General features: G+C 45.7%; 1 protein-coding gene across 1 annotated transcript in view; it reads right to left on the bottom strand.

Moving 5' to 3' along the window:
• Positions 1-27,214, bottom strand: part of VIPR2 (vasoactive intestinal peptide receptor 2) — a 184,219-nt gene that overhangs the window by 40,684 nt on the left and 116,321 nt on the right. Inside the window, exons 3-4 of the mRNA XM_075587818.1 lie at positions 26,749-26,856; positions 13,361-13,461 (exon numbers count right to left, since the gene is read on the bottom strand). Of these exons, the coding sequence (XP_075443933.1) occupies positions 13,361-13,461; positions 26,749-26,856 (209 nt within the window). The remainder of the gene's footprint in view (positions 1-13,360; positions 13,462-26,748; positions 26,857-27,214) is intronic.

The raw sequence follows: 27,214 nt of genomic DNA, 5'->3' as shown, positions 1-27,214 counted from the left end.
TTACATTGATGATGTGTTTTTTTATTTGGAGAGGGGGAGAAGAGAGTTTAATAAATTTTTTGAATACAATGAATATAAACACATATAATTAAAAATTTACAAGTGAATGGAATCATGAACGGATCAATTTTCTTGATCTAACTATATACATAGAAAATAACATGGTAAAAACGAAAACATACTTTAAAGACACCGACAAAAACAACTTTATTAGAAGAGACAGCTGTCACCTACCAAGGTGGATGGACAATGTTCCATCAAGTCAGTTCACCCGGATAAGGAGAAATTGTACAGACAAAGAACAATTTGAAATACAATCAGAAGAAATCCAAAACAGGTTTTTGGAGAAGAAGTACAAAAGGGAAGTAATTAATATGGCGCAGGGAAAGGCGGAGAAACTAAAGAGGAGTGATTTATTAACACTTAAATAAAAAGATACAACTATTGATAGAAAGTTTGATTTCGCATTCCTAACAGGTTATAATAGAGAAGCAGGAAAAATTAGGAGCATAATGACGAAACACTGGGACATTCTCAAAAATGATCCAATCTTAGGCCAAAACATTCCAGAAAGACCAAATGTTATTTTCAGAAAAGCCAGCAATCTGAAAAATAAACTGGCCCCAAGTGCACTCAGAGAAATAAAATCTAAAGATAACAGTTGGTTAAACAACAAAAAAGGTTTCTTTGGCTGTAAGAGCTGTAAGGCATGTCAGTTCAAATCCCCAAACCAAACCCAATTTAGTTCCAATGTCACAGGTGAGATTTTCAATGTAGAAACATTTATGACTTCCAAGACAGACCATGTAGTTTATCTGCTGGAATGTTCTTGCAAGTTACAGTATGTAGGAAAAACTATTAGACCTGTGAGAACTAGGATCATTGAACACCTAAGTGGCATAAAGAGGAAATTGACGAATCATAGTATACCCAATCATTTTGTAGAGTTTCAAGGTGGGGAACCGACATGCCTGCAGTTCAAAGCCATTGAACATGTGTTACCACACTGGAGGGGAGGAGACAGGGGATCCAAACTGCTCAAAAGAGAGACATTTTGGATCCACCGCCTAAAGACACTCACCCCCAGAGGCTTACATGCAGAAATAGATCCCGCACCATTTCTGAAATGAATTACTTATGTCACCTTATCTAATTATGTTTTTTTCTGCTTCTTTTTTTCTCCCCTTTTTTGTCCTTTTTTGCCAATAACCATGATTATGTCTGCACAGTTATGTTTACACCTAATGTTCATCAATAGACATATTTACACTGTCGAGTCAATATAGTAGTTTAGTTTGTCTCATCTACCATGTTGTATGTAATATTGGATATAGTTATTGAGCTTTATTCGTTGCATTATGTATGTTAGAATGTTTATTATCGATTGATTTTTTATGTAAATGAAACGTCATTGTATCCAATTGATATTATTTTACACTTCACTATATAATTAAAATAAATAAAATAAAATAATTTAAATACACACAAATTTAAATACACATATATACATTATGTATATTCTTCTATATATTCACTACACTTAAATATAAGGAGATTAATAGAGATGTAATTTTGCCCGTCCAACTTGTAAGTCTGCTTAATTATATAATTATATCAAATTTTTCTCATTATAAATGAAGACAGCATACAGTCTTAGTGCTCCCATCCATAGATACATTATAGAGGTATCCATTATCTACAGTATGTATGAATATTGCTATTTGACATGTTATTTAGGCAATCTCCAGTACCCAGGTGAAAGCTGGGACCGGAGCCAAAGAACCAGATGCTGCTAGAAGCAAAGCATTCTGGGAGTGGACGGGGCTGCCTCTGTCCAGCCTCATCTGCCCCTCACAGGGAGGGGGGATCCCCCATAGAGACCTGCCCACCTCACTCCCAGCCAGGGCACAGGGGTGACCCCACACAGAGAATCTGTGTGTCCCCCTCACTCCCAGCCAGGGCAGGACACAGTATCAGGGCAGACAACGGATTGGAGACTTTGTTACCAATTATCATATTAAATCAGAAGCCTGGCATTTGCCCTCTCCTGCCCCCCTCCCCCCATACAGAGACCTGTCCCCCTCCCCCCATACAGAGACCTGCACCCCTCACTCCCAGCCCCCTCCCTCTCCCTCCCAGCACCCTCCCTCTCCCTCCCAGCCCCCTGGTTTTGCGGTGCGCGGCAACGTGTGTCGGTGTCCTCCCAGCCAGATCTGCTGCTGCAAGAGGTGTGGTGTGTGTGTGTGTGTGTGTGTGTGTGCAGTGTGTGCAGTGTGAGCAATGAGCAGTGTGTGTGCAGTGTGCAGTGTGAGCAATGTGCAGTGTGTGTGAAGTGTGCAGTGTGTGTCAGTGTGAGCAGTGTGTGTGTGCAGTGTGCAGTGTGTGCAGTGTGAGCAATGAGCAGTGTGTGTGCAGTGTGCAGTGTGAGCAATGAGCAGTGTGTGTCAGTGTGAGCAGTGTGTGTGCAGTGTGCAGTGTGCAGTCTGTGCAGTGTGAGCAATGAGCAGTGTGTGTGCAGTGTGCAGTGTGTGCAGTGTGAGCAATGAGCAGTGTGTGTGCAGTGTGCAGTGTGTGTCAGTGTGAGCAGTGTGTGTGCAGTGTGTAGTGTGTGCAGTGTGAGCAATGAGCAGTGTGTGCAGTGTGAGCAATGAGCAGTGTGCAGTGTGTGTCAGTGTGAGCAGTGTGTGTGCAGTGTGCAGTGTGTGCAGTGTGAGCAATGAGCAGTGTGTGTGCAGTGTGCAGTGTGTGCAGTGTGAGCAATGTTCAGTGTGTGTCAGTGTGAACAGTGTGTGTGCAGTGTGCAGTGTGTGCAGTGTGAGCAATGAGCAGTGTGTGCAATGTTCAGTGTGTGTCAGTGTGAGCAGTGTGTGTGCAGTGTGAGCAATGTTCAGTGTGTGTCAGTGTGAGCACTGTTTGTGCAGTGTGCAGTGTGTGCAGTGTGAGCAATGAGCAGTGTGTGTGCAGTGTGTGCAGTGAGAGTGTGTGCAGTGTGTGCAGTGTGCAAAAAAAAACCGGGAGCCGCGTTATAACCGAATCGCGGTATAACGAGGCGCGTTATAACGGGGTTTACCTGTATTTTGCTAATACATTAATGGGAGGTGCAAAGTTAGGCACAAAATAAGACTTCCACTGAAGTTTATACAAGATCTATTTTGTGTCGTACTGTAGTTTGCATTTTTCATTCCACTTTATAGGCTGGCTCGCAGAGCTTTATGTCTTTGTATGAGGTTCATACTTTATAAACATAAGTTCTCACAAATAATCATGTAAAAATACAGTAATTACCATTTATGAGCTATTCTACAAGTTATTTCATATTATCCATACCATTCTATTTGTCCTACTAAAATAGTCATCATTTCAAAGGAGTTAACAATACACAAGGTCTGCTGCCGTCCAAGGTGCCCTGATATATAACTGCAAGTGAGACATACGGTATGTTTTTAATGTATATTACTGCTGCTGCTGGAGTACAAACCAATTAGCTTTGTTAGCTCAGTATTGACTGGAACTACAAATGAGGCATCAAGCAACTATTTGCTTTGTAAGTGCTCCTAATGTTAAGGGTGGGCACTTTTACTCATTTTTGGTTTAGTTATTCACAAAATTTAGTGTAAATGACTGATATTGATTTGCTAACATCCACCGATGACAAAGTCCCTCCATTTCTTTCCTAGGGAAGGTTTGAGAAAGTGGTGGCAACCCATCTGGAAATCCGTCTATCAGCCCGTGACATTTATGACCCATTCCAGTCAGGATTCTGAAGACATTATAATACTGTAACAACTCTGGTTCATGTGCTAAATGATCACCTGGTGGCAAGAGACAGAGGTGACTTTTCGATCTTAGTACTCCTTGACCTCTCTGCAGCATTTTATACTGTGGAACATGGGATCTCAATATAGCGCCTGAAGGCTTTCTGTGGACCGGGTGGCACAATTCTCAGCTGGTTCAGATCTTCTCTCACTGGCAGGCCACAGTGAGTATTTTCAGGAGTATACTTCTCTGCACCAATGTCTCTGCCATGTGGAGTGCCGAGGGTTCTATCCTATCTCCTATGTTGTTCGCAGTGAACATGCTGCCACTAGGTGAAATAATCACATGGAATGGCCTGGGTTATCATTGCTATGTGTCACGGAATCTTGGGTGTCAGGTACGGTGTTAACCTAAGTGGCCAGAACAGCAGGCAGAAGCGAGGATGTAACAGATTCACAGGCCCCAGGCAGGGCAGCCGGCAAAGGTGCATTGTCGAGTCACAGGCAGAGGTCAGAGGCAGGCAGCGAATAGACGTCGATGTCACAAGCAAAGGTTGAAGGCCAACAGTGAAGGTCAGGAACAGGACGGGAACACAGGAACAAGTGAACAAGACTGGGGAACAGGGACAAAACTGGGACACAGGAATAGGACTGTGACACAGGAATAGGACAAGGAACAGAACTGAGACAAGCCAATTATAGGCAAGGACCTTTCATCAAGAACAATGACTTCAACTCGATACAGGCACAGAGAACTGATTTGGTAACAGGGCACGGCTGAAAAGAGTCAGAGCAAATAAAACAAAGGCAAAGATAAAACAGAAACAGGAAACTATAAAGCAAGAGAAAAGACAGAAGACAGGACACTAATAGAACCAAGAGGAAACAGCAGAGGGTAATCCCAGAGAAAACAGGAGCAGCAGCACACCCAGTGGACAAGCAAGGGAACTGTGAATATAGTGAGTTTAGGTAGATACTGTAGGTCAAGGATATCCCTGACATTACTCCCCATTCTCCAGGGACGTCCTCTGGATGACCCTCCAGGTTTGGCAGGGTGTCCTCAATGGAAGGTCAACTTAAAGTGGGCCACATCTGATGGTCCATTGAAAGGCGAAGTAATAAGATAGTTCCCTGCCATTCGATTGGCCATCGGTAGGAGGCCAGTACCTTGGGGCAGTTGAGTGTCAGGATGCATCAAAACTAATAGGGAAAATGTAGGAAGGGGAACGGAAACCTCTCCTAGCTTAGCTGATAGTATAAGCCAGGGGTGCACAAACTGGGGGGGCGAGATTTTTCTGGGGTTGCAGAGGCCCCGCACTCTTTCCCAAGGCATTTAAATTAAATGCTGAGGGATCGCGTGATCTCTGCGATCCTGCAACTTCACTTACCGGGATTCAGAGGCTTGGTGTGATGTGTCGCCATGGCAACGCTGTGTCAAATGACCCCACGGCGTCAGGTGATGTCACAAGACCCCGTGAAAAGAGGTAAGGGGGCTGCAAGCATGGGAGGGAGCAGGCAAGGGGGGCACAGCTCAAATAGTTTGCGCGCCCCTGGTATAAGCAGCAGTGTAAAAATATGGTATATAATAATTGACGGTGCACAAAACAGGAATTAGGATACACAAAGGAGAAAGAAAAAAGCAGCGTGTATTAAACGCAATCAATTTGGTTGAGTAGTGAGAAATGATAAAAATTAACTTTTAAGATTGTTAATAGTCAAATAAAGCCACTATAGAACTAAATGTGCTTGAACAATAATATCACATCTAACTTAATAAATGTATTATTAAAACTAATAAAACCGTGTGTAGAGTACAGAACCTGCAGCTATTATGGAGGCTTAACCTGGCCAGGTGAATGTTATGCACAGATATCGAGTAAGTATCTGATTATCTAAGCCTCTAGAGTGGATGAATAAAAGTTGGTTGAGATTGAATCCTGTTAAGAGAAGTGCTTGTGGTGGATGCTGACCATCGGAAATCAGTGGTTGAGGTGGTTTTAAAATATAAAATATATCTATTTTTAATTTAAGTATAATGTACAACTCTGGACATTGAAAGAGGGACCCCCATCTGCTATGTCTCCTATTCTTTATCACAGTTAGAATATAGTAGTAGTAAAATACACAAACATAGTTAACTTACCTGACAGTATCAGTTAGAGTACCAGTTAATTAGTTTATGTGACTTTTACAAGTTACAAGTTATTAGTTACTACTTTACAACACATCCTTATCTATTGGTTTATTAGCAGTAATAGTGTATGTACAGCTGCGGCTAAGCTCAATCTAAAGCTTAACCGCATTTTTTTTTCACTTTTTTTTTTTCCGGACGGAATTGGCCGCGCGCCAGACGCATCTCACGGCCGCGTGCGGCTGGTTCTCCAATCAGCGCCTAATGGCGCTGAACAATAGAAGCGCCTGTGGCGCCGAAAGAAAAAAAAAAGCCCGCGTCTGCACGGGGTTTTAAATTACCCGCTTTAGATTAAGCTTAGCCGCAGCTGTATATATATTCTATACGAAAGAGCGCAAGAGACGCTTCTATGGCATAATAGAGTATTTTATTAAGTGAAAGTTAAAAGATGATAACATTTTTTTTACATGTAGCCCTTTTCTGAACCCTCCCAAAGGAACTACTGGTCACTGTACAACACCTGCGGCTCCAGGAGATCTGAGCCTCCGCTAGCTGGGAGCCTGGGGTAACACTCATACACTTGCTTAGCGCAGCGCCTCCACTTACCCAGGATCCCCGTGATGTGAGATTCCCCTGGGCAAGAAATACATACAACACCATATGTGATGCAACCAACTTTACTGTAATAATGATAATGCACGGCAACCTTATCACTCTATCATGCAACTTAGCAATAACACATATCAATACACACTATACTCTAACGGTATAACCTTAGTGGCTCGGCCACTCTCATCAGGAGAAACGTCCCTGTCCCCTCACCGCGTGCCCCACACACCGTGTCCATGTATAGTACTATTGGTATAGGCTCAGTTCTTTAACCACTCGCTCAGTGTTCCTAAAGAGTTTAGCCTAAGGCGGGATCAGCGCCTGTTGATCGGTGTTGGTGGACTTGATGTTATAATACCTTCCGGTCACGGCGGTGATGGTACCTCTTCGCAAAGGGTCAGATGAATCAGCGGTCTGTCTCCTGGGTCTCAATGTCCAGCCGTCTGGTCCCAGACGACTCGCCAGCAAACCTGCTCCGCACACTTGTCCCTTTGTCCCTAACTGTCCACACAGTAAGGGGTGATGCTCGCTCTCACTATAGGCCATCCCTGCAGCACAGCAACCTTCAGTGACTTCAGGGAACACTCATAGGGGCCTACGGGGTAGCCTGTCCTATGCAGGTGGGTCACTGACCCCCTGCACCCACACTACCTCTCCCTTCACCTCCCGGATCCCTTCTCCTTAGCTTCTACCTAATACCTGCAGCAAACACACTGCACTCACACGGAACCCACAGGAGAAGCTACAAAACCCTATTTGCTGGCTGGCTGCACGTGATGTGGGTGAAAGGGCAATCCCCAGAGGCTGCTGGGAATTGTAGTCCACTCAGGACCTCTTTAGCATTGGGACCACGTGCACTACCCTTACTGCGCCTGCGCGATCCTGTAATGGCTACCGCAGTGGTTCTACGCATGTGCGACCTCACGACAACTTTAACATTGCTGCCGGCACTTCTGGCACTGTACAGCGCGTGCGCGACTACACTGCGCAACCGTGAGCAGACACAATGGCGGCCCCCGCTACCCGGGTGCGCCGCAGAGCCTCGGGGCGCTCCCTGCTCCAGGCACCCACCTTTTCGCGTGCCGACAGGTCCATCGCTGCCTCCGGTGGCACCCGCGACCGCTCGGCGCACAGGCAAGGGGGTCTCTGAGGCTGAAAAGAGACTAGGGCTACATACAATTTCAGTGGCTGTTCGTATTAACACAGAATTCAGGGACTGTAACTGGATGATTAAAGGTAAGTCAGTGTGGGGCACGTCTGCAGGGTGAGTATTCTCCTTCCACGCTGGGTGTTCTCGGGCATGTCAATGTCGTTGAATGCCCTCCGTCCGGTATCCGGAGTCGGTGGATGGTGACATCACCTCCTCAGCCCTGCTGTCAGCCATGTCTTCACTGCACGGGTCTGCACAGAACAGCTCTGCTGAGTCTGCCTGCTTTCTCACCCTCAACGCATTTTGTGGGTGCTCCTCCCACTTCCTCAGGAGTCTTGGAAGCGGATGTGAACTTACATCAGCAGTCTCATTTAAATAGCATGTCCGCTAATTATGGTAATTTGGCAGTAGGTTATCAGGATAATCCCCAATAATTATGTAAACATTTTTTTTGTAACCGTTGATATCTCTGCTGTACAGAAGATAGTAGCATTTGTTATATTTAGAAAAACTGATCAGAACAAATTATATACATGTAATTGTGTTTTCCCTGGGCCCTTCTGATCCTGACCCATATATGAGAAAATCCCCCAATTACATGTATGTATGATATGTGGTGCACCTGCTGGCTTACAGGACTCCTGAGTCTCCCGCTGGGTGTTAGTGGGGATATCACCATGACAGGTGTCTGAGGTAGTGTTCTGAGTCCTACTCACAATTGGTTCAGCGCCTCCACCCCATCAGGATCCCTACGGCTGCAGGGAGGAGTATCTGATGGGGAACTCCTGGGTGCATCTTCCTGTAGAATAACTCCAAACTCACACAGGAAGGGTTTCTTGAACAAGGGCATCTTTAATGACATCTCCATTGGCAGACTGCCCATCATAGCGGTCGTACTTAGCCGCACATTTCCATGAGGTACTCCACGCAGAAGTTTCCTCCTCTCTCTTAATTGAGTTGCTCTTCCACCTCTCCCCTAAGGGAGATCACCATCTGTGCCAGGTCCCTGGACACAGTGTGTAGCACTCTGACCAGCAGAGCTGAACCTTGAAACTCACACTTAATTGAACTAGATCAGAACTCAGACATAACTCAACCAACTAACTTTAGGCAGTTCTGTGTATTATATAGACTCCAGAAAAGACCCACCTCCTGTGTCACTAACAGTGGACACAAAACATGCTGTCACTTCCTTTGCTACATATGACACATCACCATGGTGTTGAGGGCAAACCTCCATGATAGTTACTGGCAACCCTGCCTGCTTACCAGGATTACTGCCAGCATGTAAGAGATCTGTATACCAATTTTACACATGGCTACATACACAAAGAGAAAAAAAGAGAGAACGAAAAAGAATGAAAGAAAGAAAGAGAAATAAAGGAAAAGAAAGAGGAAAAAGGCAAAAGAGAAACAAATCGAAAAAGGGGAAAAAGAAAGAGTAGGCAGCAGGAAAAAAAACGAGAGAAAGAGAGAAAAAGAAAGAAATAAAGACAAAGAAATAGAAAGAATGAGAGAGAAAAACACGGAAAGATTAAGTTTAGGAGAGAGAGAGATAAGGAGAGAGAAAAAGATGCCAACAAAAAAGTTGATTATTCTTTTTACCCGGTGAAATTTTTTTTGAGGCATTTCTTTTAAACTTCACTAGTCATGGGTGAAACTCATGTTTCAAAGAACATTTTCACTAAACAAATGAAGCTCATACTTAAACAGGGAATGGCTAGGACACACTTACAGAAAGTGAAACTGATCTTCCATTATAAAAGCTAGCTCGCTTCTTAATATAGACAAGAGTGACTCACTATTTCCCTTTCTCGTCTCCACACCATATTGTATTTGTCAGCCTATTACAATTCAATTGTTTTTTTTATTGTTACTGCAGCAACATTGTTGAGGGAAAATGAGCACATGAGTAAACATTTAAATTCATTGTCTTGCAGAAATTAAACCTGTCAGCAGCATAAATTTGCATGTCTCAAACAAGTACCCCAGGAAAAAAATTAATGCGTAGTACTATTTCTTCTATCATTCAACTGGAAAATAACTCTGAAAACAGTAAGGCTACCTGTGTGTGAATATATAAGTGTGTGAATATGTGTGTGTGTGTGTGTGTGTGTGTGTGTTTAGTTAAGTTATGGTGAGTAAAAAAAGTGACAAAAACCCTCCACAGCAAAGCAAATGGAAATATTACTGTATGCTCATTTGCATGTCTTAGACAGGTCTGCAACCCCGCCTTTCACCATTATCACCCAGCACACAGCACTTCCACTGCAGCAAGGGATTCTGGGAAATAACATGCAAATGAGCACACAGTGCCACTTTTTGCTTCAAAACCCTTTTAAACATGGCTCCCTATAGGCTTAAGCTTGCTGCATGGTCAGAGCTTTGAGCACAGCCAGGGTTAAGATGCATAGCCAGTAAACCCACCCACAGACAGACTGTTTCGTCCTTAATGGGTCTCAGCAGTGTGGGGTTGGTTACACTGGCTATGCAAAAAAAAAAATATATATATATATTTTTTTATATATAGTGGGCATGATTTAAGTTGTGGGCATGGTTTATGTTGTGGGCATGGTTTACCACTATGACAATCAATTGGTTTATTGGCAAATGTTTTTTTCTTTAAATGTAAAGTATGTTATTCAGTGCTTGTCCATTCATTGCCATTGTTCCAATCCATATCCATATTGTGGGCATGGTTTACCAATGTGGCAGAATACATTTGTTTATTGGCAATTCTTTTTAATTTAAATGTAATGTATTTTATTCAGTGCTTGTTTTTTTATTTGTAGCTTGCCTATTCATTGCCATTGTTCCAATTCATACCCATATTGTGGGCATGGTTTACCACTGTGACAATGAGTAGAGAGGGTGGAGGGTGTGGCTGTTCCTCGTGGAGGGTGGTTAGGCCTCCCAGGTGGGTTGTGGGAGAGGGTAAACCCATTAATTACCATAATAATTGCTAAGTTGATTAAGGGGTTGCAGGTCAGTAGTTATTTTTTTTTATTTTACTGTCTGTGTCCTCTGAATATGAAGAGAATGAGGACAGCCGTCACCCTGGCAGGGGTAAGTACAACTTTAATTTACTATATGCTGGCTGGGTAATGTCTTGGTTATGTTTTATTTTTTAATGGACAAATGTGCTATTATCCAGATCTAGATAATAGGGATTTTGCCCATTACTGTACTGTATGTGTTGAGGGGGAATGTTGGGGGTAGAGGGGGTGGGTAGTAGGGTGTCCATTCATTGGGGTTATATTTGCTCCCATTGAGGGCATAGGTAACCACACTGGCAATCAATGGGTGTATTGGTGTTTGTATTGTATTGTAATGTTTATTGGAGGTAGAGGGGGTGGGTGAAGGGGCTAATAGCCCCGGGGTGGGTGGTTAGGCCTCTTGGGTGGGTAGTGGGAGGTGTTACCCCTTTCATTACCATAGCGGGTACTACTGCTAAGGTAAGGAAGCGGTTACCCCTCCTGCAACATTCCCGATAGGCCTAACCACAAACCCTGGGGCTACTACACCCTTCACCCACCCTCTCCCCCAATAAACCAGGTAGCCGCTAGTTAAGGTAATGAAGCTGCTTTTATTATGATAACACAGTATTGAAGCAGGGGTTCTCCAGAGCTGAACCACATTAATGTCACCCTCTAGGAACCCTGCATACCACGTTACAGGCCTCGGTATGGGGTGCCGGCATCTTATTCTATTGTTTAAATGTTCTGGTCTCTTGGGCCGTGACGCGGAAGAATTTAAACAGGCGGGGCCTGTAACATGGGAAGCAGGGGGTTCCCGAGGCTGAAATTAATGAGGTTCAGCTCCGGAGACCCCCTGCTTAAATACTGTGTTATTAAAATAAAATAAAAAATGTGCGATCGCCTATTAGAGGCGCGCAGGGAGAGTGACTGATTCAGTCTCCCTCTTACTGGGCGTCTCTTATAGACAGGTGCAACCTGGTAGGATTCACACAACACGAGTCCCATTCCTATGCAGAGACCCTCGCTGTGTTAATCCAGATTGACCATTAAGTCTCCTTTCTGGGACTCCACGAGCACAGATGAAGAAAACACGTTACTGCAGCAGATTTAGGGGTGGTAGCACGACCAACCATAATGCTGTATCTGTACAAACTTTGATTCGGTGCTTCACTGTTTCTCTATGTACAGTACATGCCCTGTGTTTTCATTTTGGTGGTTGGCACAGATTGTTGTTGTGCCTCTATTTTCTTTACCCCGGAGTATCCTGTTGTGACTTTGTGATATATAAAAATATAGCTTTTTTGGCTTATCCCCAATTACTTGTTTATTCGTCATTTACCTACTGTATGAGTGCTGCGAACCCAGTTGGGTGTTTGTATAACTACACATACACACTCACGTGATGTGCATGACTAGAATCTTGGTACTTATAGATTAAATATTGCATAGTGTTTGAGAGGCTCTAAAACATTTTGAAGACCTTGTCCAATAGATCCTCAATTTTGTCCCTCAATTGTACTGTTATTCTGGACCTAGGGTCATGTCTAGGGTATGAATGAACCCAGATAGCTTCAACTCAGCCCTCTTTCCAAAGCACACCAAGTCCTGTATATTTTCTTCACTTTATTTAGGAAAGCAGCAATAAAAATAGGCACTTGTGGATAAGATGTTTGTGTTGGAAAGGTGTATCTCTGTGGATGCTTTGTAGTTAAGGGCAGGTGAAAAGAATTGGCCTTGCCATAGGGGTGTAACAGAGATGGGTGCTGTACTCACGGTCTCCAAGGTGGAAAAGGAAGTGAGGGGGAATGTGGGTAAAGGGAATAGTCTTGGGACAGACTATCTGTGAACAAAACAGGGGGGAGGGCAGAATAACCCATTCTGAGAAGGATCTCAGAGGCTACATTAGCAACTCACTGGCATAATACAGAGACAGGGATTGCAACACTGTGTCTAACACACAGGCACAGTGTGTTTACAGAGCAAAATACATGCAGCTGGAAATGAGGAACTGACAAGCAGAAGCTGCAAAGTAAAGGGGCGGTGAAACAGAGATGTGATTCTTGTTCCATGACAACTGTACCAAACTGCTCATCTCTGATACATCTACTGCCATATGCTAAGTAAATAATACCAATACCAAAGAGAATTGCTAGGTCTTTGGTAAATAAAAGTTTTCAACAACAAACCATGTGCTATCTTTTGGTATAAACCTTGGACCTCTTTCCATAAATTGACAAATTGTCACATTCACTCACACTCTGACAGGTCGATATGTTTCCAGTTGTCATACAAACATGTTTCACAAGTTAAGCTATCCTTTCAATGCATCATTCTTATTATTTTTTTGTTTACATTTATTTTTTATCATGATGCATATAGGTAAAGAAGACACATAACCTGCCATAACATTGCTACCCTACAAAACTCTATTAGACCACACAGTCATAATATTGTAAACCAGGGAGGGGAGGTTGGACCATTCTTGTTCCCTAGCCATGAGGAGGAAAGGGACATGCACCCTCTGCTTAACTCAATACATACTTATCCCACTAGATTCCATTCTTTCCTGTTCTTCATAGTTCCTTACAGCCTTAATCCTTTCATATCTACACTTCAATCCCTACACGAATTTTCTTGGCTTTTAGCTGTACTTTCAAGGCTTTACTGTGTGAGACATGTGGATGCTTTTATTTTTCTGGAGTACTAGTAGATATCTATATAAGTAATGATGCCCTACCTTATTTACGTATGTTGCATTTTCATTATATCCACAACCATCAACAAAGTCGGTGTGCCTTTCAGACCAGCCCCTCCTTGTGCAGGTTCTGCTTATATATCCTGCAAAAAAATAAAACATTTAATTAAAAATGTTTGTTTTTTATTGAAAAAGAAAAAAATAGAATACAGTATATCATTTTTACAAATGAGAGAATTTGAGCTACAATCATTTATTAGCAACCTGTAATACCAGCATACTGTGGGAACTAAAGTACTCAACTTACTGACATGATGTGGGGTATTTACTAATTGGTGGTGCATTCCTGACTCCATCCTCTTGCGCTCTGAGACATATTCTAGCTAAGACTCAATGTTCTACTGTAAGTGTTTGTAAGAAAATTGTTACCTCCTAGAATAATATATATATGTATTTATTATCGCAAGATGAAATTACTATCGTTGAACAAAGATGATACTCCATTGAATTCCAAGGGATATCGAAAGACCACTATGGTAATTAGGAGATGAACCAAATTTGGCTAATACCACAATTGCCCATTTGTTTTCAAAATAAAATAAATACACATTGACATGGCAGTACCATTCATGACACAGTAGCCAATAAACCTATTGATTCTCACTGTGGTAACCTATGCCCACAATGGCAATGAATGGGTAACCTAAAAAAAACATTAAAAAATGTAAATATATTACAATACAATTAAATAAAAACATTTGCCAATAAACCCATTGATTGTCACTGTGGTAAACCCTGCCCGCAATATGGGCATGGATTGCCACAATGGCAATAAATGGGCAATGTAAAAAAAAAACCCACCAAATAAAATACATTATATTTAAATAAAAGAAAACATTTGCCAAAAAATGCAATGATTGTTAATGTGCTTATTTATACCCTGAAAGGGGCATAGATAAACACATTGCCAGTCAATGGCATCCTAAAAAAAATACAATGAAATAAAATACATTCACTGTGTTTCTTACCTTACCTCATCCAAAAGCGGCACAACTCTTGAACCATGATGCAATGATCCTCAGCAGCATGAGGCAAAGAGCTCAGTGATCCTCAGTTGCTTGAAGGAGTCTCTGGTGAGTAGTTCTTCTTTCTATTTTTCTTTTCTTCTCCAACAGGTTAAGGAGATGTTGATCTGACAGCTTATTGGGTTCAAATGAGATGTGACAGACCTTTTATAAGGGCTGTAACATATTTGACTGACACATGGTACATATACTAATTCGATTGGGGGACGTACCATGTGACGGCTTCCATTTTTTAATGATATGAAGTTATCTTAAAGGGAGGGGAGCCAGCCAATTAGTTTGCATGCCTCTCTCCCTTTTTGATATCACATCACTCCAAAAAAGGAATGGCATCACATGGTACATCCACCAATCCACAAAATCGGATTGGTGGATGTACCATTTGTAGGACAAATGTGATATCACATGCCTTATATAAGGTCTGTCACATCACATTTGACCCTAAGAAGCCACCAGATCAACATATCCTGGACCTGTTGCAGAAGAAAGAACTACTCACCAGACCTCCTCTTCAAGCAACTGACGATCATGGACTTCTTTGCATCATACTGCTGAGGATCATTGCATCGTGGGGCAAGAGTTGGTGTCGCTATTGGTTGAGGAGTGTGAATCTTCATCTCAGCAAAGGTAAGAAACACGTTGATTGTATTTTATTTAATGTGTATTTTTAGGATGCCCATTGACTGGCAATGTGTTTATCTTTACCCCTTTCAGGGTATCGATAAGAACATTGACAATCAATGGATTTTTTGCAAATGTTTTTTTTTTTAAATTTAAATGTAATGTATTTTATTTTGTTTGTTTTTGATTGTTTTTAGGTTGTCCATTCATTGCCATTGTGGCAATCCATGCCAATATTGTGGGCATGGTTTACCATAGTGACAATTAATGGGGTTATTTGGCTACTGTGTAATGTATTGTACTGTTCTGAAAATGTTATTTTATTGTGTATTTCTTTTGTTTTGAAAACAAATGGGCAAACGTGCTATTAGCCATTTTTGGCTACTAGTGCTTTTGCCCATTTGTATGTGTTGGGATCTGGGTAGAGGGGGTGGGGGTAGTTTCCCCAGGGAGGGTGGTTAGGCCTCCTGGGTGGGTAGTGGGCGGGGTTAATCCCTTAATTACTATAGCAGTTAATAACCTCTAAGGTAATTAAGGGGTTAGTGGACAGTAGTTAGTTTTTTCATTTTAATGTTGCTGCCCACAGAAGACGCGGAGGACGAAGATGAGGACGAGAGCAGCCTTTATCCTGGCAGGGGTAAGTACAACTTTATTTTACTACTGTTTATGCTGTCTGGGTTTTTTTTAAATAGGAAAATACGCCATTATCCATATCTGGATAATTTTGCTGTTAATAATTTTGGTAACTTTTTGGTATTTTTCCCATTACTGTACTGTATGCGTTGGAGTAAGGGGGGTTGTTGGGGGTAGAGGGGGTGGGTAGTAGGGTGCCCATTCATTATCATTGGGGTATCTTTGCTCCCATTGAGGGCATGGGTAACCACACTGGCAACCAATGGGTGTATTAAATATTATTGATTGTTGTATTGTATTTGAATGTTTATTGAGGGTAGAGGGGTTGGTTGAAGGGGGTAGTTTCCCCACGGTGGGTGTTTAGACGTACCAAGTGGGGTTAACCCTTCAGGTGGCAAGATCAGAATGTGCGAGTTGCAGTCACGATGTGAATCTCTGAGCTACCTGAATAGCTCAATTTCTCAAAAAATGCTCGGCTTGTCTGAGCAGGAACGATTGGGAAGAAGCACTTCTCGAGCGAGTTTGGCATGTTATCTGCGCTTTCTGAATAGCTACACATGCAAACTTCCTCGAGAAGTGACCAAAACTGTCGATAACTCACTTATCAAAGCTACTAGAATAGATCCATAGACTTTAAATATATATAACCAACACACATTGTAGGTTATATAATGGTCCCTTTAATGAGTATAATACTGTATTCATATGGTTAACATTTGGGCCATTTATAGCCAACATGAAGCATGCCACTAGCCCCTGAAGAAATAATTCTGGTTTTCCGAAACATAGAGCTTAGCATTGCATCTTCACTGGTTCCTCACAGCCCCCACCACGCAGTGTAAGCAGCTGTGAACTGGAAGCAGCGGAGAGGAGTCCAGAACTAGCAAGGACCGAATTGCAAACGCTGTCAGAATAAATGGTTATATGTGAGATGCCATTGCTCCATACGTCGGTTTTTGTATGTATGTATGTATGTATATGTAACGGGTATTCCCTATGAATACCGCCGCTACTACCTGCTGTGCAACCTGTGTGGCTCTCAGGAGCCTAAGCCTCCGCTTGGGGAACCTGGGGTACATACATATCATACATCTCTAGGTGCAACGCCTCCACCTGGGAGGGATCCCAACGGAGTGGGAGGAGGCCCTCACAGGAAACAACCACACAACACGAACGAATATAAAACAGGACTGGCTTTACTGCATGGAAACACATATATCACTCAATAACATCATAACATCATCATGCGCCACGGCGGGCGCTAACCACACTGGGTGTCACGGCGGACACTAACCACACTAGGCGTCACGGCGGACGCTACCACCTCTACGCGTTACGGCGGACGCTATCACCTCTAGGCGTCACGGCGGACGCTACCACCTCTAGGCGTCACGGCGGACGCTATCACCTCTAGGCGTCACGGCGGACGCTACCACCCACAATGTGACCCCACCCTGTGTCCAGTAACCCCCACCCAAATGTCTCGTACTCCCAGAGTCAAATACCACTGTGCATATGTGTGTGTGACTGCGCAGCCACTATGTTTGGTGATAGGCCTGGTTGGTGCACGTGAGTTGCAGGTTACCTGCCCGGGCTCCAGCCACGGGTACCGCGATATCAATCCGCACGATCCGCGTGGGTTGAAAGTCCAGCGCGAACAATGTCTCTCCTGGTGTTAGGGTCTTTGGTGGTGTTCTGAGCCCAGAACCCACCTCGCAGGGCCGCACGGCTTCCGCTCTGTGTCCCTGACTACTTGACCAAATAATGGGGCAATGTCCCTATCTAGGGCCTGTCCCTAAGCTCCACAAGCTATTAGGTGGCTCAGGACCTAACTGGGACCTTGGGGGCTGCTGGCCTATGCAGAGGGTCACTGACCCCTGCATCCACCTCTTACCCCTAGCTGGTCCGGATCCTGAGTGCCTGCGTAGCTGCAAAACCCCGCGAAATGTATCTAACTGGGAGCAGGGGAATCCGGCCTTCTGATTGGCTCCCTGGCGTCAGGTGTCTCTGCCCCTAAGCACCCTGGGGACTGGCAGTCTATTCTCGCGCATGCGCGAGCTGTCTGAGCCTCCCGCGCTGTGCACTGCCATTGCGCATGCGCAACAGCCCTGTGTATGCGGCGCCCTGCTTCCCGAGCCGCCGGGCCGGTGGCAACGCGATCGCGGCCTTAGCGACGGCCCGATCGCGTCCCCGGCAACCGGCCTGCTCGCCGCTCGCGTCCCTAGCTACCAGGGATCACTATGCTTCCGCTCCAGCCCGATCCACACGCGCGCTCGCAACTGGGAAGGAGGGGGTGAGTGCGCGAGGGGGGGAACCTGGCTACACGCGAGGGGGACCTGGCTACATCCTCCCCCTGGTGAAAACTCCAACGTCCTCGCTTGGACCACATAACTTCCCACCAATGTACAAAAATTATATAATAAAAATGCAGTAAAACATATAACTTAGCACAGGTAACTCTAAACGAGATTGCATAATTCGTTGAGCATCACAATCACAGACTGTATCTTACTACGAGAACACTGCTGAGCCTCATAATGGGGTGCCCCCATTTGATCGTAAGTAACCCTAGTTGGCGGGTACCTAACTCGTTGACTCCGTCGGAGTTGTTCTTCGGCAACTCCCTCGGGGGAGTAATAAGCATAGTCCTGAGGCCTAGCCTCTTCCCTTGAGAGGAGAAATGTCTCTGAGGGTACAAAACACAGGCTCTGTGGATCCAAAGGCTGGCCTGTTGGTGCCACCTTAGTAGGCATTGGCCTACGGGGCCCTTTACCCGTAGCTCCTTCGGGAGATGCCCCTTCTGCGGGATGGCCCCTTTGAGAGGGTCCCTCCATAGGGTCTTCCGGAGTTTCAGAGTGAGTCTCGTTAGTTACAGTCTCTTGACCCACTTCTGTTAGATCGAACTCACCGTTGAGCGGTGTGGCCTGTAGTTCCTCTTCTTCTTCTCCCACTTGGGGGATGGGGAGAAGGTGATTACGATGCCAAACCTTTACCCGGCCATCGGTGTCTCTGATGCGATAAACCGGGAGGCCAGGCATCTGTGACTCCACCTCATATACGCCATCTCTCCACCAGTCCGCCAGTTTATGTTTTCCGGGGATTCCCAAATTACGAAGTAACACTGCATCCCCAGGACGTAACTCTCGATACTTGACTTTATTGTCATAACGTCTCTTGTTACCAGCATTCAGTTTGGCTGTAGACTTCTCAGCCTGTTGGTAAGCTTGTTGCAGACTGTCTTTTAGCCTTTGCACGTACTTAAAATGAGTGGTATTGAATATCCCGTCCGTGGATACTCGGAGACGCACATCTACTGGAAGTCTGGCCTCCCGCCCAAACATGAGGAAGTACGGGGAGAACCCCGTGGACTCATTGCGAGTACAGTTATACGCGTGTACCAAAGTTTCTACATGACGACTCCATTCTGTTTTCTGCATTCCCTTCAGGGTTCCAAGCATGTCCAACAGGGTCCTGTTGAATCGTTCAGGTAAAGCATCTCCTTCAGGGTGGTACGGCGTCGTCCGGGATTTGGCGATGTTCAGCATTTTAAGTAATTCTCGGATCAGAGTACTCTCAAAATCTCGCCCTTGGTCGGAGTGAAGTCGGTTTGGAAGACCGTAGTGAACGAAGAACTTTTCCCATAGAACTTTCGCGACCGTGATAGCCTTTTGGTCTTTTGTGGGGAAGGCCTGTGCATAGCGGGTGTAATGGTCCGTGATGACCAGCACATTACCGATTCCTCGACTATCAGGTTCGATACACAGGAAGTCCATACACACCAGGTCCATTGGACCAGAACTCTTTAGATGGGCCATGGGAGCTGCTCGGGTAGGCAACGTCTTGCGTTGAACGCACCGGGAACAACGGCGGCAGTGTTGTTCCACCGCTTCCCGCATCTTGGGCCAGAAAAACCGGTCTCGGACTAGCCCAAAAGTCTTCTCTACCCCGAGATGCCCGTGGTCATCGTGTAGAGACTTCAACACCATATATCTCAAGTTTTGGGGTAGAACTAGTTGTCGCCTATCAGGGTGGTTATGATATTGGACTACCCTATAGAGCAAACAATTATCTATCTCGAACTTGTCCACCTCACGCATGAGTAGCGCTACCAGATCTCGGGGAGCACTCTTCAATAGAGCAGGGTTCTTCCGCTGAACGGCTTGTCGGATTATGCTGATCACTGGATCTCTTAATTGATAGTCTACTAAGTCTTTCCATCTTATGACTTTGTCCTGGGTTATGTTCATCCCTGCGGGGTCGCAGTAGGCAGCAGGGATCGCTTGCAACTGGCACCCTAACGAATCGGCTAATCTTAGTTCAGAGAATGCGACCTGATCATTGATGACGGCCGCTATACTACACATTGCTCGCATCCCAGGTCCAGGGATCTCTTCCCATTCATCAGCATCAGGAGTGGCACTCAATCCTGGTCGTCGTGATAGAGCATCGGCCCCAATGTTCAGAGGCCCTGGCTTGTACTTCAGGGAGAATCGGTAGTTACATAGTGTTGCCAGCCAGCGATGTCCGGCTGCATCCAATTTGGCGGAAGTATTGATATACGTGAGGGGATTGTTATCGGTCCTTACCTCAAACGTAACACCATAGAGGTAATCGTGAAGTTTCTCCGTGATCGCCCATTTGAGAGCCAGGAACTCTAGCTTGTGCACCGGATACTTCTGCTCACTGGGTGTCAGACTGCGGCTGATGTAGGCTACAGGCCGAAGACCCTCGGGGTGTTTCTGATGAAGGACAGCGCCCAGTCCATTGAGACTGGCATCCACATGCAGGACATATGGTTGTTCTGGGTCAGCATATGCAAGCACTGGTGCTTCAGTCAGGCTTTTCTTCAAATTCAGGAAGGCCCGTTCACACTTAGGCGTCCACTTATCACCAAACGGTTGACGGGCCGACGTGGCCTTTCTCCCAGTATCTTCGGGGTATATCTTCAGCAAATTGTTCAGGGGTTTAGCTCGACTAGAGTACCCTTCCACGAACCGACGGGCAGACACGATGTGTCCCACGTAGGTCACTGAGGTGTGGCAAAACCTACACTTGTCGAGTGATAGCTTCAATCCTTCTTGGCCAAGACGATCTATCACCTTCAGTAGCCTCTCCTCGTGTTCTTCTAAGGTCTTCCCAAAGACAATGATATCGTCCAGGTAAACCAGGCACTCTCGAGGATTCATGTCCCCTATTGTTTTTTCCATCAACCGCTGGAAAGTAGCAGGGGCTCCGCATATACCTTGGGGCATACGCGTGAACTGGTAGAAGCCCAGGGGACAGACAAAGGCAGTCTTTTCCTGATCCTCTTCACTCATGGGTACCTGGTAGTACCCAGATCGCAAATCGAGCACACTAAACCATTGGCTCTCGTTCAGAGCGTTCAGGATCTCTTCAATACGAGGGAGATGGTATTGGTCAGGTACCGTACGATTATTTAGGGTTCGATAATCGACGCACAATCTTACAGATCCATTCTTCCTTACTACCACTATGGGTGATGCATAAGGACTCCGCGACTCCGTCAGTATTCCAGCGGTCTTCATCTCCTCCAGGACATCCCTTACATCGTCCACATCCCTGGGGGCGATACGACGAGAGCGTTCACGGAACGGAGTGGCGTCATTCAGCCTAATAGTGTGTTGGGCGCTGCGACTGCGGCCCACATCAATCTCGCTGGTAGAAAATACTGTTTTTCTTTCCTTCAGCTTGGCTGTCAGTCGATCCTTCCACTCGGTCGGCAGGGACGAATCCCCGAAGTTGAAGTCCAGGTCGACTAACCGCTCACCTACTGCAGCGGCGTTCACCTGGGGCGCGGTTTCCACTGGGCTGACGGGATATATACTGCCCAGACTTTCTCCTACATCGATGTCCATTGGAAATGGGGAGATGTTTTGGATATACACATGGGTTCGGAGAGGAACTCGGGTCGTCCACTCTTTTACTTCAGGTATTACCCGATACCCTCTCTGGATCTCTTCCTCAGGATCACTCTCCAGAGAGAACAGATGATCGGTCTCCTCCCGATCCGGATAACAGCACCAGACGGCCATGCGTTTCACTCCCCCTGGTGAAATGGTCGTCAGTCCGCGTTGACGATTGTAGAGGTCCCCGTGACGCTCTAGGGCATATACTCGGTTGCACTCCTCTCTCAGTACAGGATCTAGGCGGGTATCGGCCATTGGCAATTCATTAGTCTCCTTCAAGTAGGCTCTGATGACAGCTCGTACTATATCCGTATTTGTCCCCAGGATGACCGGATACTGACACTGTCCTTGAGGTTTTGGGCACACCATTGCCTCCACACTCATGGGATGTTTCTTGCCGGTATTCAATTGAAGTATCTCCAGTTGAACGCTCACAATCCCATCGATGGGGTAATCTTCGTTGCTCAACCCCCTCACTTTCATATGTTCCGCCGACCGCAGGGGACAATGCTTCAGGTGCTGGTCGTAGAAGTGCCGGTATATTATGGTCACTTGAGACCCGGTGTCCAATAGAGCAGCAGCATAGACTCCCTCTACTACCACACGTACGATGGCCGAAGGGCCCACCTGACAGTAGCCATCTCCCCCTGGAGTTCCTTCGCCTGGGCTCAGGTCAGGAGGGGCTTCGGGAGGCGTGGGGGTAGCCTCGGTGGTTTTGGCTTCTGAGGTCTGCCTCTGACAGATCATAGTCCTGGCCGAGCTTCCTTTACAGAGCGTTTCCTTTTCTTGGGTGTCTCCATTAGGGCACTCTCTAGAGAAATGGCCTTTCTGTCCACAGGTATAGCAGACGACGTCTTTGAGGTCCAGTCGTCTTGGGTAGGTGGGGGAGGATCTCCCCGAAGCCCGCCCTTTCGTTGAGGGCGACTTGGGTGGCGCATCTTCCTCTTTGACAGGTGTCTTGGGCCGACGAGCGGACGCTCCCTGGGTGGCACTGGCCGGAGGATCTTTGGCTTTGGTGCCTGCATGCAGCTTGATATAGGCCTCATGCCCTTTTACGATTCCCAGAATGTCCATGAAGGTAGGGGGGGGTCCCTCCTATAGGGAGCACCTGATCATAATCACAATGTGATGCGTGGGGATGGCCCCTCGGAGGAACTGCTTGCGCCGATATTCGTCCATCTCTGAAGATAGGATGAGGCCGCAAGTCCGCAATTTCCACAGGACCAGCTGAATGCGTTGTAGGAAGTCGGACAGGTCTTCCTTCTCCTTCTGTCTGAGAGCGTAATACTTGAACCACAGCTCGCTCTCCTCTTCCTCCTTGCCATAGATCTGGACTAACAAGTCTACCATCTGGTGAGCAGAGAGATCAGGGTCTTGGTCACGTTGTGCACTGACCATGGTGGCCGCTGGGGGTCGTAGACTTTCCAGGATTCTCTGCCGTCTGACCGTTTCAGAGCAGGGCCATTCGTCGATCACCTTGAGGGTGTGCTCCTTCCAAGAATCGATACTCTCTTCGCCTGTGGGGACAGGGACCGTCCCTGAAAACGCCTTAAATTTCCTATAATTTTTGGCTTGAGCGGACGTAGTTATCGCTTCCACTAGCTGCGGGAATGTCACTCCTAACAGGGAGCCGTCATTGTTGGAGCCACTGGCTATCGCTGCTCGCTGCCTGTTAGGGGTTGGGGTAGAACTGTTCACGGACCGGTTAGTAACCGGTGATGTGGCCGGACTGCCGGCCCAACTGGTGGCCCCTTGCCTAGCATCTGAAGAGAAGGTCACTCTGGGTAGGGATATATCTGATCGGATGGGTGTACTGGCGGCCATATCTCTGTCGTCCCAACCCTCATGTCTGGGGAGGGAAGTGACGTGACTGGAAACAGTTCCCGGGTAAATTAGAGGGCATCCGTGCGGCAAAGTCTCTGGTAGATACACTACTCGTGGGCCTCTATCAGGAAGTATAGCTTGTTCAGTGGCTAGCAATAGGGTATTCTCTTGCCGGTCAATGTCATAGTGCTTGCTGATGAGGCGGGCGTCCGCCAGACCAGGTAATGTCCTTACTGCGCTGCAGACAGTAAACATGGAGACATCAGCAGGCACTCCGTCTACGGCGACCACGTGTCGCAGAAGCTCTCCTAGCTTTTCGGCCCAGTCGGCCACTTGTTTGGGCGTGAGCGCAGACATACTGACTGACAGGGTAACGGTACTACAAAGTGGGGCACCCCAGGACTATCTCAGCAGCGCCTCCAAATGTAACGGGTATTCCCTATGAATACCGCCGCTACTACCTGCTGTGCAACCTGTGTGGCTCTCAGGAGCCTAAGCCTCCGCTTGGGGAACCTGGGGTACATACATATCATACATCTCTAGGTGCAACGCCTCCACCTGGGAGGGATCCCAACGGAGTGGGAGGAGGCCCTCACAGGAAACAACCACACAACACGAACGAATATAAAACAGGACTGGCTTACTGCATGGAAACACATATATCACTCAATAACATCATAACATCATCATGCGCCACGGCGGGCGCTAACCACACTGGGTGTCACGGCGGACACTAACCACACTAGGCGTCACGGCGGACGCTACCACCTCTAGGCGTCACGGCGGACGCTATCACCTCTAGGCGTCACGGCGGACGCTACCACCTCTAGGCATCACGGCGGACGCTATCACCTCTAGGCATCACGGCGGACGCTACCACCCACAATGTGACCCCACCCTGTGTCCAGTAACCCCCACCCAAATGTCTCGTACTCCCAGAGTCAAATACCACTGTGCATATGTGTGTGTGACTGCGCAGCCACTATGTTTGGTGATAGGCCTGGTTGGTGCACGTGAGTTGCAGGTTACCTGCCCGGGCTCCAGCCACGGGTACCGCGATATCAATCCGCACGATCCGACGTTGTCCTCCACACCGCGTGGGTTGAAAGTCCAGCGCGAACAATGTCTCTCCTGGTGTTAGGGTCTTTGGTGGTGTTCTGAGCCCAGAACCCACCTCGCAGGGCCGCACGGCTTCCGCTCTGTGTCCCTGACTACTTGACCAAATAATGGGGCAATGTCCCTATCTAGGGCCTGTCCCTAAGCTCCACAAGCTATTAGGTGGCTCAGGACCTAACTGGGACCTTGGGGGCTGCTGGCCTATGCAGAGGGTCACTGACCCCTGCATCCACCTCTTACCCCTAGCTGGTCCGGATCCTGAGTTCCTGCGTAGCTGCAAAACCCCGCGAAATGTATCTAACTGGGAGCAGGGGAATCCGGCCTTCTGATTGGCTCCCTGGCGTCAGGTGTCTCTGCCCCTAAGCACCCTGGGGGCTGGCAGTCTATTCTCGCGCATGCGCGAGCTGTCTGAGCCTCCCGCGCTGTGCACTGCCATTGCGCATGCGCAACAGCCCTGTGTATGCGGCGCCCTGCTTCCCGAGCCGCCGGGCCGGTGGCAACGCGATCGCGGCCTTAGCGACGGCCCGATCGCATCCCCGGCAACCGGCCTGCTCGCCGCTCGCGTCCCTAGCTACCAGGGATCACTATGCTTCCGCTCCAGCCCGATCCACACGCGCGCTCGCAACTGGGAAGGAGGGGGTGAGTGCGCGAGGGGGGGAACCTGGCTACACGCGAGGGGGACCTGGCTACATCTATATATATATACAGACTGAGGACCATATATATATATATATATTTATATATGGTCCTCAGTCTGTCGCACCTTCTGTTGTATAATTTTCCTATAAAAACACTTTCTATCATTTCTGTATGATGTTATTAATGAGTTTATAATTGTTATAAGTTCATGATTGTTCTGGAAACCACACAGACCTGATGTATTGGGTATTATATTGCTTATGGATTCACTACAAGTATCCAAAGTTTCATATGGTAATTACCTAAACAGTATTAACTTGGACATGTTCTGTCGTGGATTTCAAAGTGCCATTACCAAAAATGTTGGTCGAGGCTTTGAGTGACTGCTGTTGACTCCATATCAGCATACGTTTGTACCAACAGGAAAAATGACTCTCAGTCCCAGACAAAGTAGATTATTGAAGCAGCAAGCAGAAAATTAATAATGGAAAAAAATAAAAAATAAAAAGTCATGAAATGTATTCAGAAAAAATGTACTTCTTCATCTCAGAATATTTTGAATGCTCTGACATGCTTCACGAGGTTAGGTGAAGGATAACATTCTTCATGCATCAATGTGAGACTGGCACATGTCTCTTGCCGGTCCAGCAGTATATGTACACACTATATCCATGAGCTGCTGTGATTATCACATCCTTCTGACACTTTAATAGCCTTTAAAATTGCCTTTAAAAAGACCTGCCCTTCTATCCAATGTATTAATAGTTCATGTTTTAAATGGCATTTAAAAAAAAAAAAATATATATATATATATATATATATATATATTGTTCATTTTGTAACAAACAAATGGTATGTACAGTAGTGAAAAAGTCCCCAATCCAAGATGACAAGCTTTGAGAAAATCAATATTGCACATGTGTACATTGGTGATTTGTCATATAAAATATGGTGATGACTACTAATGGGTTACTTTGCAAAATACCTTCAACTTGGAAAAAGTTGAAAGGGACCATGTCTAAGCAATCTATCAATTCGGTTTTTTTTTAAAACCAAATATGGCATATTTGCTTTTATCCAAATTGATAGCCATATGGTGCTTTCTGACTTTAAAATAACAATAATAATATTTATACTTGTGTAACACTGACAATGTATGCAGTGCTGAGCCCAGAATTTTGCAGGCACAATTAGTCTCTGCCTGCAGAGCTAACAATCTAATGCTGTTGCCCAATGTTACAAGGAGAGCTGATATTGGGATTGCCATGTTTCAAAGGCAATGCCAAGATAGTGACATTACAACTGAGCTACTCCATTAGCTCACCACCACTTACTAAATATGGTGGGTTTTAATTAAATGTTAGTTTGACCACAATTATATCTATAGGAATGTCTTCTGTCTACCCTTTTTGTATATAAAGTCCTCTCCTGCCTAAAACCTCTCACTTACTGCCCCACACCTCTGGAATGTGTGTGTGTCTATATATTTCAAGGGGAGTGTGTGCACCACTATAACATAACTATAAAGCTTTATCAAATTGGCAAAACTTTACTTGTGTGCTAAAGATGTAAATGAAAAACTTACCTTGTTTATTTAAATTGTTGCTAAACACTACTGGGCAGCTGACATTGACAGTTTCTCCTAATTTAGCTGAGCGCCAGCATGTTACGTTATCCCAATATCCTCTACATCCTATCAAAAAGAGATAAAGCATAACATGAGTATATTTTGAATATAACAATGAAAACAAAAGCACGTGGTTTCCATCATTAGGAGTGTGCATACATAATGTGCAGTTTTATGTGAATTAGGAGGATCTTAAGGAGGTGCTGAGTGGCAATCCAAATGTGGTATGGAGACGAGCCAAAACCATTAAAGACATGCTCATGGATAGTCATTTTTCAAGACCTCCCAAAGCATCATGGTTACATCAACGCACCAACTGCAAAGCATGTGAGTTTATCAACACAAGTAAAAAATTCACTAATGCAAAAAGAATTTAACATCAAACATCTAATTAATTGTATGACCGAAGGAGTCGCATACTTGG

Source organism: Ascaphus truei, chromosome 2 (assembly GCF_040206685.1).
Source record: "Ascaphus truei isolate aAscTru1 chromosome 2, aAscTru1.hap1, whole genome shotgun sequence".
NCBI classification, from domain to species: Eukaryota; Metazoa; Chordata; class Amphibia; order Anura; family Ascaphidae; genus Ascaphus; species Ascaphus truei.
This window is presented reverse-complemented; position numbering and strand designations above follow the sequence as displayed.